At 25.2% G+C, this 13,360-nt stretch overlaps 1 protein-coding gene across 1 annotated transcript; it reads left to right on the top strand.

Moving 5' to 3' along the window:
- Nucleotides 1-4,717: 4,717 nt before the first annotated feature.
- On the top strand, nt 4,718-13,260 carry LOC105840628 (cytochrome P450 4C1). Its single transcript, XM_036289915.1, is given in 13 exon segments — nt 4,718-4,955; nt 5,176-5,285; nt 5,505-5,595; nt 7,134-7,186; nt 7,188-7,320; nt 7,553-7,646; nt 7,798-7,900; nt 8,073-8,172; nt 9,089-9,195; nt 9,286-9,354; nt 11,780-11,948; nt 12,186-12,365; nt 12,632-13,260. Coding segments are annotated over 13 exon segments (1,539 nt in total). The 5' UTR covers nt 4,718-4,798; the 3' UTR covers nt 12,805-13,260.
- The last annotated feature ends 100 nt before the right edge of the window (nt 13,261-13,360 follow it).

Genomic DNA, 13,360 nt, shown 5'->3' with positions numbered 1-13,360 from the left:
ATCTGTGAAATTTTTTACACAAAGATTTTTGGGATTGCTGATTACGAATCTACTATCAGAATTCTAAAATTCAAAATGCGAACCGTTATGGACAAAGTTTTGAAACTACTAAAATATATCAAATATTATTTTTATCTGCTATATTGGATCTGTCAATTTGTTTTTTTTTTAATCTGATAGCAGATTCGTGATTAGCGACTCCATAAATCGCTAGATGGTATTTATAAACTTTTATTGGTTTTGATCTTTTCAAATGGTTTCAAATGGAAGTGATGATGCCATATGGCGTTGTCCGTTCTTTAATGGTTAAACAAAAGATAAATTTTCTTATTGAACACACATAGAATTGAGCTCTGCATAACAATCAATGCATAAAATTACTTTAAAATTTTGACAAATCTTAAACAGAAGAAAAATTTTATAATAAAAGTTAAGATTAAGTGTAAATTAATTGATACCTTTAGATTTACCCGTTTTATTACTTTTTACACAAAATTACTAATTTTTAAATTTAAATACTTTCTTGCGTCATAGTAATTTTAAAAAGAATCACTTATATTTATAGAATAGTTCTCATTTTTTACTTTTCTGCAATTTTTTTGACAGGTGTTATACTCATTAGAAAAACAAAAACTATTATTTACATTTTTCGATAATTGAAAGATTTATTTATCTTAATTTAAATAAAAATATTGTGCGACAATATTTTAATTTAAATTAAGATAAATAATTCATAATTTATAATTAAAACAAATATTAGTAATTAATATTTAGTTATTAGATGTGAGAAATGTTGAAGCTTATAACTTGATTGACAATAAGAAGTGAGAGTAGAAACATTTATTTCAAACTCTAGTGTAGTTTTACGATAAATTTTCGCTGACTGTTTGATTTTTATTGTTTTTATCGGTCAAAGTATAACCAATATTAGATATGTCTATTTTATCTGGTTTTGTGTTACAGTTACGTGTTATTATCTAATAATAGAAAAATAATTTATTATTATTGATATATAAATATTGTTTTATTAAAAATAAGACAGATTATCAGCCCTGATTTTTTTTAACATGTTGGAAATTTTATGTGTAAAATTTATGAATTAATATTTCTTGCATACAGATCTATTTTATCAATACTCAAACCATTAAAAAAATTATTTCTTTAAAATATGAAATAATTAACAATTTCTAGTTATATATTTTTTAAATAAAAAGTTTAAAAAACTACACTATCAAAAAATTTTAATTGAATATCTTTATTAGTCTTTTAAATTTGAAAAGGTGTAAAATTATAGACAGATAACCTTTTCTTTATATGAAAAAAGAGATAGGTCATTATGTTCGATATCATATTCTAAAAACAACAAAGGAAATATTTTTTTAGTCACAAAGTTTTGTTCACCCAGTATATTCTCCATATATTATCTGTTTATTTTATTTCTTATGGCTTCTACAACGTTATTTATCTGACACATTCTTTATCTGCATTTTAAAATCATTGAAGAAATGATAAAATACATCGATAAATTTATCAAGTTAATACCGTTATATTTTTTTGCGATATAATTCGGCAGTTAATTGAGAAAAACAGACTAAATAAAAAATAAGAGTTTATCTTGATCATTAAGTTTATATTATTTGACTAAGAATAAAATTAATATTTTGTAAAAAAATTCACCAAATTACATAATTTACACATCTAATATATATAAATAAATATACAGATATAGATATAAAGAATATGTGGAAAATGATGAGTGATGGGCTTTTGACACCGCATTTGTGTTCAGCGGCTCAAAATACATAAAGATATGGACTGGTCCGTGATACAAACCATTTTTTTTGTGGATGGCTGTGCTGCACTGTCGCACTAAAAAAAAATAAATCTGTATCATGGACCAGACCATGATATCTTTGAGTGTTTCCGACTGTCTATTTGAGTTAATCTATTTGAGTAATTGTTTATTAGTTTTTCCTAGGAACAAAATATATAATAGACATAACCCTTTATTCTCATTACACTTTGTGACAACTTAATGCTGTCTTGTATTGCCATTAAGTTGAGTTAACTGATAGTAGCGACAATATCGAATATATTGTACGATATAAGATAATAATTTTGAAAAAGTTTACAAATAAATTTAAATTTTGACACACATTATTCTTTTATTAAAATTTATACTTAAAGTTATAATTATTTCCAGTTATAGGCTTAAAGCTTATAGGTTTAATGCGAGTTGAAATAATCAAACTTTTGGATTTTTTCAACACAGATTTGGGGATCAATTCTGTATTTTTGAAGGAGTAAAAATGTGAAAAGTGAGCACTAGTGTTTAGTATCTATTGTTAATTAATAATAACATAAAAATACACATTAATCAGTGGAAACAGTGCTACTTACTTTTCACATTTTTACTTTTTTCAGAAATACAGAGCCCTTATATTGAAAAAATAATTCGTTAATTTTGAAAAACTAACTTGCTAATTTTATAAAAATATAAATATAAATATAAAATTTTACATATATAATTACTGAGTTCTCAATGCTTGTTTGTCTCTATCTAATTTTTACATTGTTATCGTGCTATATCTTTAGACGACTCATCTCAACTCCATTTTCTTCGGTAAAAAATAAACTTGACATTGTTACTTTGACTCTTTTAATTGTATTTGATTAATAACTTTTATTGATAGTTTAATAATATTACAAATCATTTTAACATCGGACTTTAATTATTAAAAAACTGTTTGAGATTATTTCGTCTTGATGTATCAAGATATGATAATAAACATCGTATCTTCGGAATTCAATCTTATCTTTTTGAACATTATATTATCTATCGGTTTATTTATATCTAACTTATTGTCTTGCATCGTTATTTACACTGCTTGAAGATTTATAACTTACTTACTTGTGTTGCGTTCCGTAAATTGTTTTGCGCTCTAATGACACTGAAGAAGGCTAAGTACAGCCGAAACGTACGAGCTTTTTAGATTTGTAAGGATTTAAAATAAAATTGTTATCAAGAACCGTACTAGCTTGTTGTTGGTCGTTTAAATTTATTTAATTTTACATTGTTACGTTATAATTAAAGTAATTAGTGAAACGCATAGGTAACTTTGATATGTCATAACTCAGCCAAAAATAAATCGTACAGACTTTTCAATTTGTAGGGAAAAGTTTATATTTTACAATAATTCTTATAAAGTTTACAAAAAAAATTTATTGCAATTCCCGTGGAACGCAACAGAGTATAAAAATTTTTGAAGGCAAAACACGTTCTTACTTTTGAAAAGATGCCAAAAAGGCAAAAAGAAAGGATCAAAATCTGACAAATGCTCTTTAAAGTAGAGACTTCAAATTAAAAAATGAAAAACTTTTAAATACGATAAGTTTTCGCAAAGTTACGATTATTTAAAATTAAGTGAAATTTTGGTATAAATTTTTGTTGCGCTAATTTTGTTGCTCAATGTACTAACGTAAGTTGAAACATTACTTAAAATTTTTTTGTTTATAACTTTTTAACGAATCACGAGCGATGGCTAAAATCTTGAAGTTACTCTTTGAAGGAAAAGTGATCTTCGTAACATTGGGACGAGCTGCCTTAATTAAAATATTTATATACAAAAACTTATATTATTAAATGATATGTTTTTTCTTTTTTTGTAAATTTTTAAATTATTTAAAAGCCGAAGGCAAGTCTTGAGATATAACTTTAAATATGATGTCTCAAATATGTCTGTAAAAGTTCATTAAAATCGGAGAGGTGGTCTATTCGAAAGAACACCTTTCCCCCCCCCCCACCATCGTCTACTTAATTACACTAACTCATTAATGTTTGTTTGCAGCAGCGGTTTCTTTAAACTTCAATATTTATAGCATTTCACGACTTGAGCGTCTGAACTTTGTTTCACCACGCACTAGTATTGCCGTAAATTGCCATGAACATTGAAATTAAGAGACAACCACTGCCGCGCACAGATAGACTACATTTATATGTCAATGTGATTAAGTGGCCGATGATAAATTAAGATCCCACATTCTGAAAGGTCTAATGTGCATAATAGTTATAGAATTACAAAAGAAACAAATAAACATTTATCCCAGAGTATAAGCAAATGTATAATGAGAAAACATAAGTTCGTCACAAAACTCTGCATAGTAAGGAACACGTTTATTGAGAATATTTATTTATATTGATTAACGCAATTACAGAACGCGCAATTAATAAATACTTTAAAAACATTTTAGATGACATTAACTGCTTCATGAGGTTAACAAATTCCATTAATTGAGAAAAAAGCAATTAAATTTTTTTGTAAAATACATATTTTTAGTGATTTGTACACTTTTTACTTTAGAAACAAAAAGACTATATTTACTGTATTTTGATGATTGTTGTATTTTACTTATCAAACGCGTTTAGATAAATTTTTCAGTTTATTAAGACAACAACTTTTCCATTATCGGGATTTTTAAGTTCAAATTAAAAAAAAATTTTTATTTACGTATTGTTTTTAACGATAAAAAAATATAAAAATGACCCAGTCAAGATCTAAAATGTTTGACAGTAGTTTTAAATATGTTTATATAAACTTATTAATTTTATCATTATTAATCTTCTCAATCTTATCAAGATAACTATAAGGTCATATTATATTTATCATAAATAGATATATTTTGTTTATCATAAATAGATATAAAATATTTTTTGCGTAGACGTAGATAATCTTGAAAGACTGAAGGAACATGAAACTCTAGAAAGTTAAGCTTGATTAGAACAGTTTTTATCACAAGAATGTTTATTACTATATTATTATTACTCATTTCTGTGGTATATTTGGCGTGTCATTGTTACGTGCACAATGGACTAAATGGACGAATATTCCATAAAATACCAGGACCATCAGGTTATCCAATTATTGGTAACATACTTTTACTGCTGCGTTCACGAGGTAAGTTATATATATTTTTTATTATTACATAAGAAAGAGAGAAGATTGTTCAATAATTTTTATACATTTTTATTTTTTAAATTATTATGATTTATTTTCAATCTAATCCGAGTGTAAAAAATTGATTCAAAACACATGTATTAAAATTCTATGTAAAATCAAATTCAATTTTTATTTATTCTCAATATTTGTAATTTGATATACTTGCACAAATTTTCAGAGGAGCTCTGGAAAGTTTTAATTACTCTTCCTAATCAATATTATCCTATTTATAAACTATGGGCCTTCTCTTTTTTTATTATATCCATTCGACATCCTGATGACTTGGAGGTAATAAAATATTAAAAAGAGTAAATTAAATATCCATTATTTCTGCATATAAACTAAAAAGGAATCTTTCGATTATTTACATGTTACAAGAAATTTTTTTTAATTAGTAGAAAACAATAATTTAAATGTAGTAAAATGTTAAAATATTTTAAAGAGATTAATTATTATTATTAAGATTAAGTTACAGTATTGAACTTAATACTTTTTATAATTTACTAGATAATGCTAAGCAGTACAAAATACATCGATAAAGGTATAGTTTATGATATATTACATCCTTGGTTAGGCACGGGTCTTCTTACCAGTGAAGGTAACGTAACATTAACATAATTAAAGAAGTATACTCTTTATAATAATAAACAAAATTGAAAATAACACGTTATTTGTGATACAGTCATTGTCATTTTTTACGTAACAATTCTTTTTTATAATAATTAGTTTGTTATTATAATATTTTTATATTTAATTTGCATGTTCATCGCTCAAGTATAATAATTAATAATGTACGTACACTTCAGTGTTTTTTTGTTATTTAATTTTTTATTCGGCTGTACACATTTCAAGTTATACTAAGTTAAACAATGACATAGGATTTTGTTAATATAACTATCTAAACGTGCTCGTAATATGGTCACTTTCGATCGTCTTTATGTTGAAAAAATTCCTTAATATATCTATTGTCATTCTACTGTTAACCAATACCAATAGTAATGACATGTATAAATTATTATCACAATAGAAGGAAAAGATTACGTATAAACCTAAAAATCCTATATTTTAGTAAGTACCTTTATTTCTCTTTACAGTTATGATACAGTTTTTTTTAACAATTTATTTTATATAAATACATAATTTTGTCGAGAATATTATAATTTTTTGACAAAAGCAATTTTTTTACATTTATTTTTGTGGTAATCATATTACCATCTCTTTTGCCTTTTGACCCATTATGCAGTGTTGTTACATTCTTGTAAATAATATGTTATATAGTAAATATTTAAACTTTTAATCTAAAATCTAATAAACAACGCTTTAATAAGTATAGCTATTAAATTTTAATTTTGAATATTAATTATTAACACAGTTTTTGTGTAAAATGTAAATGGGTGACCATATACCATCTTCTTCTCTAGTATTGAAGGTGAATACAAAATGTATTAGTAATAAAGTTATTAATGTTTGAAAATAACATTTTATAAAAATTGTTTATGAAATTTGTACGTTAGTGAATTACACTCTAAATTTGTCTAAAGATAATAATAATAAAATAATTAATGTAAAAAGAAAAAAACATTATTTAAAAGTTGAATTTAGTATAAAGACATGATTTGTTTTATATACCTTAGAATTTTAAGTTTTAATATTTGTTATTACATTTCTACTGTCTACATTGATAAATAACATAACTTTAAAATTTAATAGTAATTGTAAGTTCTTTGTAATACCAAAGTAAAATATTATAGAGAGATATGTATATTTATATAATATCTTATTTTAATATAAATTACAAAAAATAACGAAAACGGTAACAAATCGTTACTTTCTAAGCTTAGTAACGATAATAAACGTTAATAACGTTAATGCTTTATTACCAATAAGTAATGATTATACAAGTTTATTTTTACAAAAAGTAATAGGAACACGTTAACTTAACCTTGTATGTACGTAAAATTCGTTACTACGTTGGGCATTACTATGAGAATAAATCATTGAATGTGATTTTTGTTTATTTGGTTGGTTAGGTTAAGGAAATTAAATATTTTTTAATAAGCACAAAATTATTTTTTAAATATTTAATACTATAGTATTAAATATCACATGATTATACATTATTTTGTAATCTTTTAGGCTCCAAGTGGCATTCACGGCGTAAGATATTAACTCCCACATTCCACTTCAATATTATTACAGCAATTTGTCGAAATTTTAGTCGAGAAGGGCGAAAATATGACAAGATCTTTGAAAAATGCGGAAGATATTGTTACAAAAGATTTAGTACCGTTTATTAGTGAACATACATTGAACGCAATATGTGGTACTATTTTTGATTAAATCTATGCAAATATTCTATTTGAAGTAATATGAAAAATAGAAAGAGATTATATAATTCTTATACAAAATATAAATGTTAAGTTAAATAAATGTTAAATTTATAAAGAGACACCTATTTAAATTTTATTACTAATTATACTAATTACCTAAATTTTATAAAGATATACTTTAAGAATATGTGATCACCTACATTAAAACAATGTAATTTCTTTTAGAAACTGCTATGGGTACTTCTCTGCAAGGAATGGGTACATTTCAACAACAGTATCGAAAAGCGATTCACAGAATGGGGGAACTTTTTATTCATAGGTAGTAAAGTATTCATTTTTGGCTTACCAAGGTGGTTAAAAATGGTGTGGCAAGCTAAAGAAAATGTTTTACATATTTTAAAACAAAATATTTTACGAAATTATATTAACTTTTAAATTTATATGCATAACATTCTATAATTACGATTTAGATTATTTAGGCCGTGGTTGCATGTCAACTGGATATACTCATTAACGCCAAAAGGTAGAGAACAAAAAGAGATCCTAAAGATATTGCACGGATTTACTGAAAAGGTAAAAGTCATTTAAATACTCTTCACAATAAATATTTTAATGTACAAAAACACAAAAAAGTCAAGGTAAAGATTTTCTAATTTTTTACATAAAAAATAATATGATATTTCGTAAGTGTTGATAAAAACATCTTCAGCATTTACACAATAATATTGATGTTCGATATGTGTAGATTATTGCAGAAAGAAAAAATTATCATAAATGCACCGGTGGACAATATTTGAGAAATTTTGATAAAGAAACAATGGCAGATGATAAAGAAACTACTATAAGTACGTGACAGCCAAAGCTATATTTTGAATTTAATAATCTAGTATTAAATATTATTATTTTGATAGAATTTTAAGGAGTAACACCACAGTAAAGCCTTAGTTTTAAAGCATAAATTTTGCGATTTTTCCCGGACATGTAATATAAGAAGTCAAAAATCTGTTTAAAGATTTTTATTTTATAATTTAAAGATTAAAAAAAAATTTTTTATAATTATTTTATTACAAAATAGCGGAGTTACAACTCTGGAATAAAAACTACTTCTCGCAAAAAATGCTCCGCGGCTAGAAAGGTAACTCTTGTATTTTTAAACCGGAACAAAAAACAAAAAATTTTTTGAATCTATAAAAGATTAGCCAGAGAAGTACGTAGGGCAATTTTAAAATGTTTTTTTACCAAAATAATGGATGTTTGAAAAAAATTTCATTTTTTGATAAAAAAATGGGTGAAAAATTGTAACAAAAAAATTTATAACGTATTACAAAATCCCTACTTTTCCGTACTTTTCAGGAAAATGTATTTGAAAAGTTGTAGTTTAAATTTCAAGTAAATTTGTCAAGATTTGTCAAAGTTATGTTTCCGGCTGACTGAAAAAACACGTTTTCGAGAAAAACGCAATTAAAGTTTTAGTTGATGTCAAACATTAGAATTTGTTAATTTACCTTCAATCTACAATGCCTGCGCCATACAGTTGATCTTCCACACTACATTGACGTTCTCTTCCTCCTCAAAAAATTCGATTTTTTCAAAAATTGACTGTGGTATTACCGCTTAATTAAAAAATACTATAACATTTACATTATGACATAATTATTGCCATTAATTAAATTTAATATTTTTTAATTTTAATTTTATATTATTTAATAAAAGTGAAACAAACAAGAATTATGCAATAAGATTATTATGCTTTTAATTTAGTTAAAAAAAAACGGCTCGCAATATTGGATCTTTTAATATTGGCTTCTCAAGAAGGTCTTTTAACTGATTTAGATATTAGAGAGGAAATCGATACTTTTACATTTGAGGTATGCACTTGTTCAAACCTTCCTCTTTTTGTTTACATTTGTCTTATTGCATTATCTAAATGTATACAAATGCAAGCGATATGATTACAGGGTCATGATACTACATCAATGGGTATATGTTTTACGTTATGTCTATTGGCCGAACATAAAGATATTCAGGTATTTTTCATATTTCAAAATATGCTCTATCAGCTTGATCTCGACTAATTATTATATTGTTATGGTAAGATAAAATGTCATATAAAATACACGTGTAACATAAAGGGTGTGCAAAAAGCAAAAACTTATGTGAGAGAATTATCTTTATACCTATGTGACAGAATTTATTTTGTGTCATAAGCACGAGAAAGACGGCTAAAATCTTTTGGAAGTTATTTAGGTCAATGACTTTAATAACACACGTCTTCAAATTCAAGTTGATTAAAGCAGGCTCCATTTTTAACAATATTTATTAAAAAGAAAAAAGACAGTACATTTAAGATAGTTCTATCAGATAAAGATGCTGAAGTAAATTTTAATTTATACAATTGTTCGAAATTAATGTTTAATCTTTACTTTATTAAAGTCTTTTGGCAACTATTCTCGTAAAAAAAATTAAATAAAAGAAACTGTTATACATTGTTATACATATACATATAAGAGGCAGCATCCCGGATATTATTTGTTTGTATTTATTTAACTTATGTACACAAGATTTCTTATAAAAACTCTTCAATATGTTCTTTAAATCATTAAAAAATAAATATTATACAGGTAAAGCTAATCACTTCAATTAAAATAATTATTCTAAATTGTTACATCTGAAAATTACCACCATATGCTGTATGGTCGCTATTATTTTTTTTAAGCGGTCAGGTAACTCGATTTAGATAGATTTTATAATAAAAGATAGATTTGGAATTTTTAATAAAATAATTCCATAATAATGCTGATTCTGTTTACACGAATTTCCCTGACTGATGTCAACCAGTTGGCATACTTTTTGCAGGCTCTGTATTAAATATTGTGTTAAAAAAATGTAATATTTAAGTAAACTGTTTATAACCACCCGCGAAATTAGACTTTACGTGATAGAACTATTCTAACTCAAGAAATAAAGTATTAAAATAATAGGAATAATAAGTTTTGTTGCTTGCACGTATAGGGATGCATACATGTCTTTTTATAATATTTGTGTAAGATGTATATTTTTATATTTAATATGTTGAAAATTAGCTTCTTTTACCTATGTTATTTCTTTCTTTAATTGTTTTAAATGCGTCACCAATATCGACATAACATTTTTAAAATGGGTTCCTTATTTCTCTTGAGCTAAACATTATATTTTATTAATACTGACAAAATTATGTGTACTTTGACAAAAGGTAAGAACTCATAATTCATATCTGTAGTTTCTCATCTGTAACTTTTTTGTACATAAAATCTCATATAAGCTATTTCTCCAAAAGCGACAATAAAATTTGTACAATTTTTTTTGTAAATTGTATACATATAAAAAATAGTTATAATACTACTGATGATATTGGATTATTTTATATGTTTATAGCATATATATCGTTAAACTGTTTGTTTCTTTTTTTTCTTTTGTATTTATCTCACACACATACATAATTGTTTTTGTAAAATAGAGATATTAACCGGATACACCTATCAGTAACTATAAAATATTAAAAATCATACAAAAATAAAAGATACATTTAAAAGATCTGTTTAATAAAATATTGATATATTACCGTGTTACATGTTTTATATGTAAAAAAACAAAAGATACTTGTATAAATTAATAAAAAACATTTACATCGAAATTAAAGATTTCTAGAAATCTTCATCTATTTGTATATCAATTTGCATTTTGTACAGACTCATGTTTTGTACAAACTCATAATTCATGTGAAAAAAAAGGAAAGAAAAATGTAAAATTTTAAGAATTTTATTAATGCATTACACGTACGTTACAGCGTTAGACAAAACAAATAATAATGACAAAATTCCATGCAAGAATAAATTATTTTGTCAATACAAAAATTCATTAACAGTCTTCTAAAATGTATGAAATACAATATATCAAATATAAAATATATGACACACAAAATATAATATAAAATGCATAACAGAGTTTTTTATTTTTTAGAAATTATATTAATCAGAACTTTTATTGTGCTTATACGTATAAAAACAATGTTAACGCCGAATTTTTAGCTGACGAATCAAGAGCTTCTTTCTTAATTATTGTAAAATTTGGAACAATATTACAAAAACTGCAATAGTATTTGCTATATCATCAAAGACGCTTTTTAGTTTGTTTGAGTTAATTTATCTATGTTTCCAAAATTTTTTTTTTAATTTTGTTAAAAAAATATAATCCGAATACTAAATACACGTTGGTATGCTGATATTGGCAATGTTCCTCTATTTGTATAAATACATTAAATATATATTTTATTTAATTATATTACTTGTATGTTGTTAGAAAACATTAATCAAAACATGTGCAAATTAAACTTAGAAATTTCACAATTCAATTTCTTTAAAAATATTAGTACATAATAACAAAATTATGTCTAAGTTTACATTAATGATACAGGATTGTGTTCGAGAAGAGGTTGATACTATTATGAAAGAGAATGAAGGGAATCTAACCATGAAGTCGCTACAAGATCTTCAATATTTGGAAAGATGTATAAAAGAAGCGTTGCGTATATATCCAAGTGTTTTCTTTATATCTCGAGTTAATTCAGAAGAGGTACAATTAAGTACGTAACCGATTAATCTATTGATATCTTTTTTAAAATGTTTATTTTTGATGAATCGTTTTTGTGGATCACATGACACATAACATTGCGAACGATTTAATTACACGTATTGATTATCAAAAAGATATTTATCTTTGAAATTGTTAATAACTTTCTAATTGTTGAATTATATTTTTTTCTGTTAATTAGTGTTTTATATTATTTTTGTATTATATTTTTTTTAAATGTTTTTCACAGAGTCATATATAATACCTGCCAGAACAATAATACATCTGAATATATTAGGAGTTCATAGAGATCCCAATTTTTGGCCAAATCCAGAAATATTTGATCCAGATCGATTTTTACCTGATAACATTAAAAATCGTCATCCTTACTCATATATACCATTCAGTGCTGGACCGCGTAATTGTATCGGTAAGATGTTTATCTTTGATATCCTTTTATACCCAGGAAAAAAAATAATATAGCCAATAATATATGTAGTTGCGGGCTGCCAAGTACATAAAATACGCAATACAATAATATTTACTGTTAATGCAAGTGCAATGTTAATACTGCATGTATTATTGTATTGAGTATATTTGTAGTTGGCAGTCCGCAACTACATATCTTAATGGATATATTTCTTTTTTTCAGTGTATAATTATAGATTGTAATATTTACATAACTTAAAATTATAGGTCAACGATTTGCTCTATTGGAGATGAAGGCAATGATAGCCCCTTTGATTCATAATTTCTACGTAGAACCAATGGAATATTTAAAAGATCTTCGAACGGGAGCTGATTTGGTGTTTCGCCCTTTAAATCCGCATCGTTTAAAGTTTATCCCAATCATTAAAGAATGCATATAAGCATTTAAAGACAATTTAAATTTTGACAAACAACAAACCATTAATCATCCAGCATGTTGTTCATTATGTTTAGCCGTATATAAGCTCTCGATTATTATATCGAAGTCATATATCACTCCAGATTGTTCTCATTACTAAGTAACTCAATAAAGGTCGCGATTATCTAAATTCACCTTTTTAAATGTTTTTCACAGAGTCAATTTTTATTTTTATTTGAAATCAATTAACATTTACAAAAATCGTTTCCATATAAAGCGTATTTTTTCTGGGAAAACCGGAGTACGAAAGGGTTCAGTTATTAGTTGAGACGGTCTTGAAATAAGATTAGTTATAAATACCAACCGTAGCTGATATAAAAATCAAGAATTCTTAATATGTGAAACTTGTATCTTAAGACTTGTATTTATTATCATTCATCGTAAAAAAAGTTCAAGTAGTAAATCAAGAAAAACATTATTATGAGTTTTTTATTTAAATGACGGTGTGCGACAGACCTTGGAATCCCCACTATCGACCATCGATGTAATTACACTGACAGAATTGCCATGAATATTGA

Source organism: Monomorium pharaonis, chromosome 7 (genome assembly GCF_013373865.1).
Source record: "Monomorium pharaonis isolate MP-MQ-018 chromosome 7, ASM1337386v2, whole genome shotgun sequence".
NCBI lineage: Eukaryota > Metazoa > Arthropoda > Insecta > Hymenoptera > Formicidae > Monomorium > Monomorium pharaonis.
This window is presented reverse-complemented; position numbering and strand designations above follow the sequence as displayed.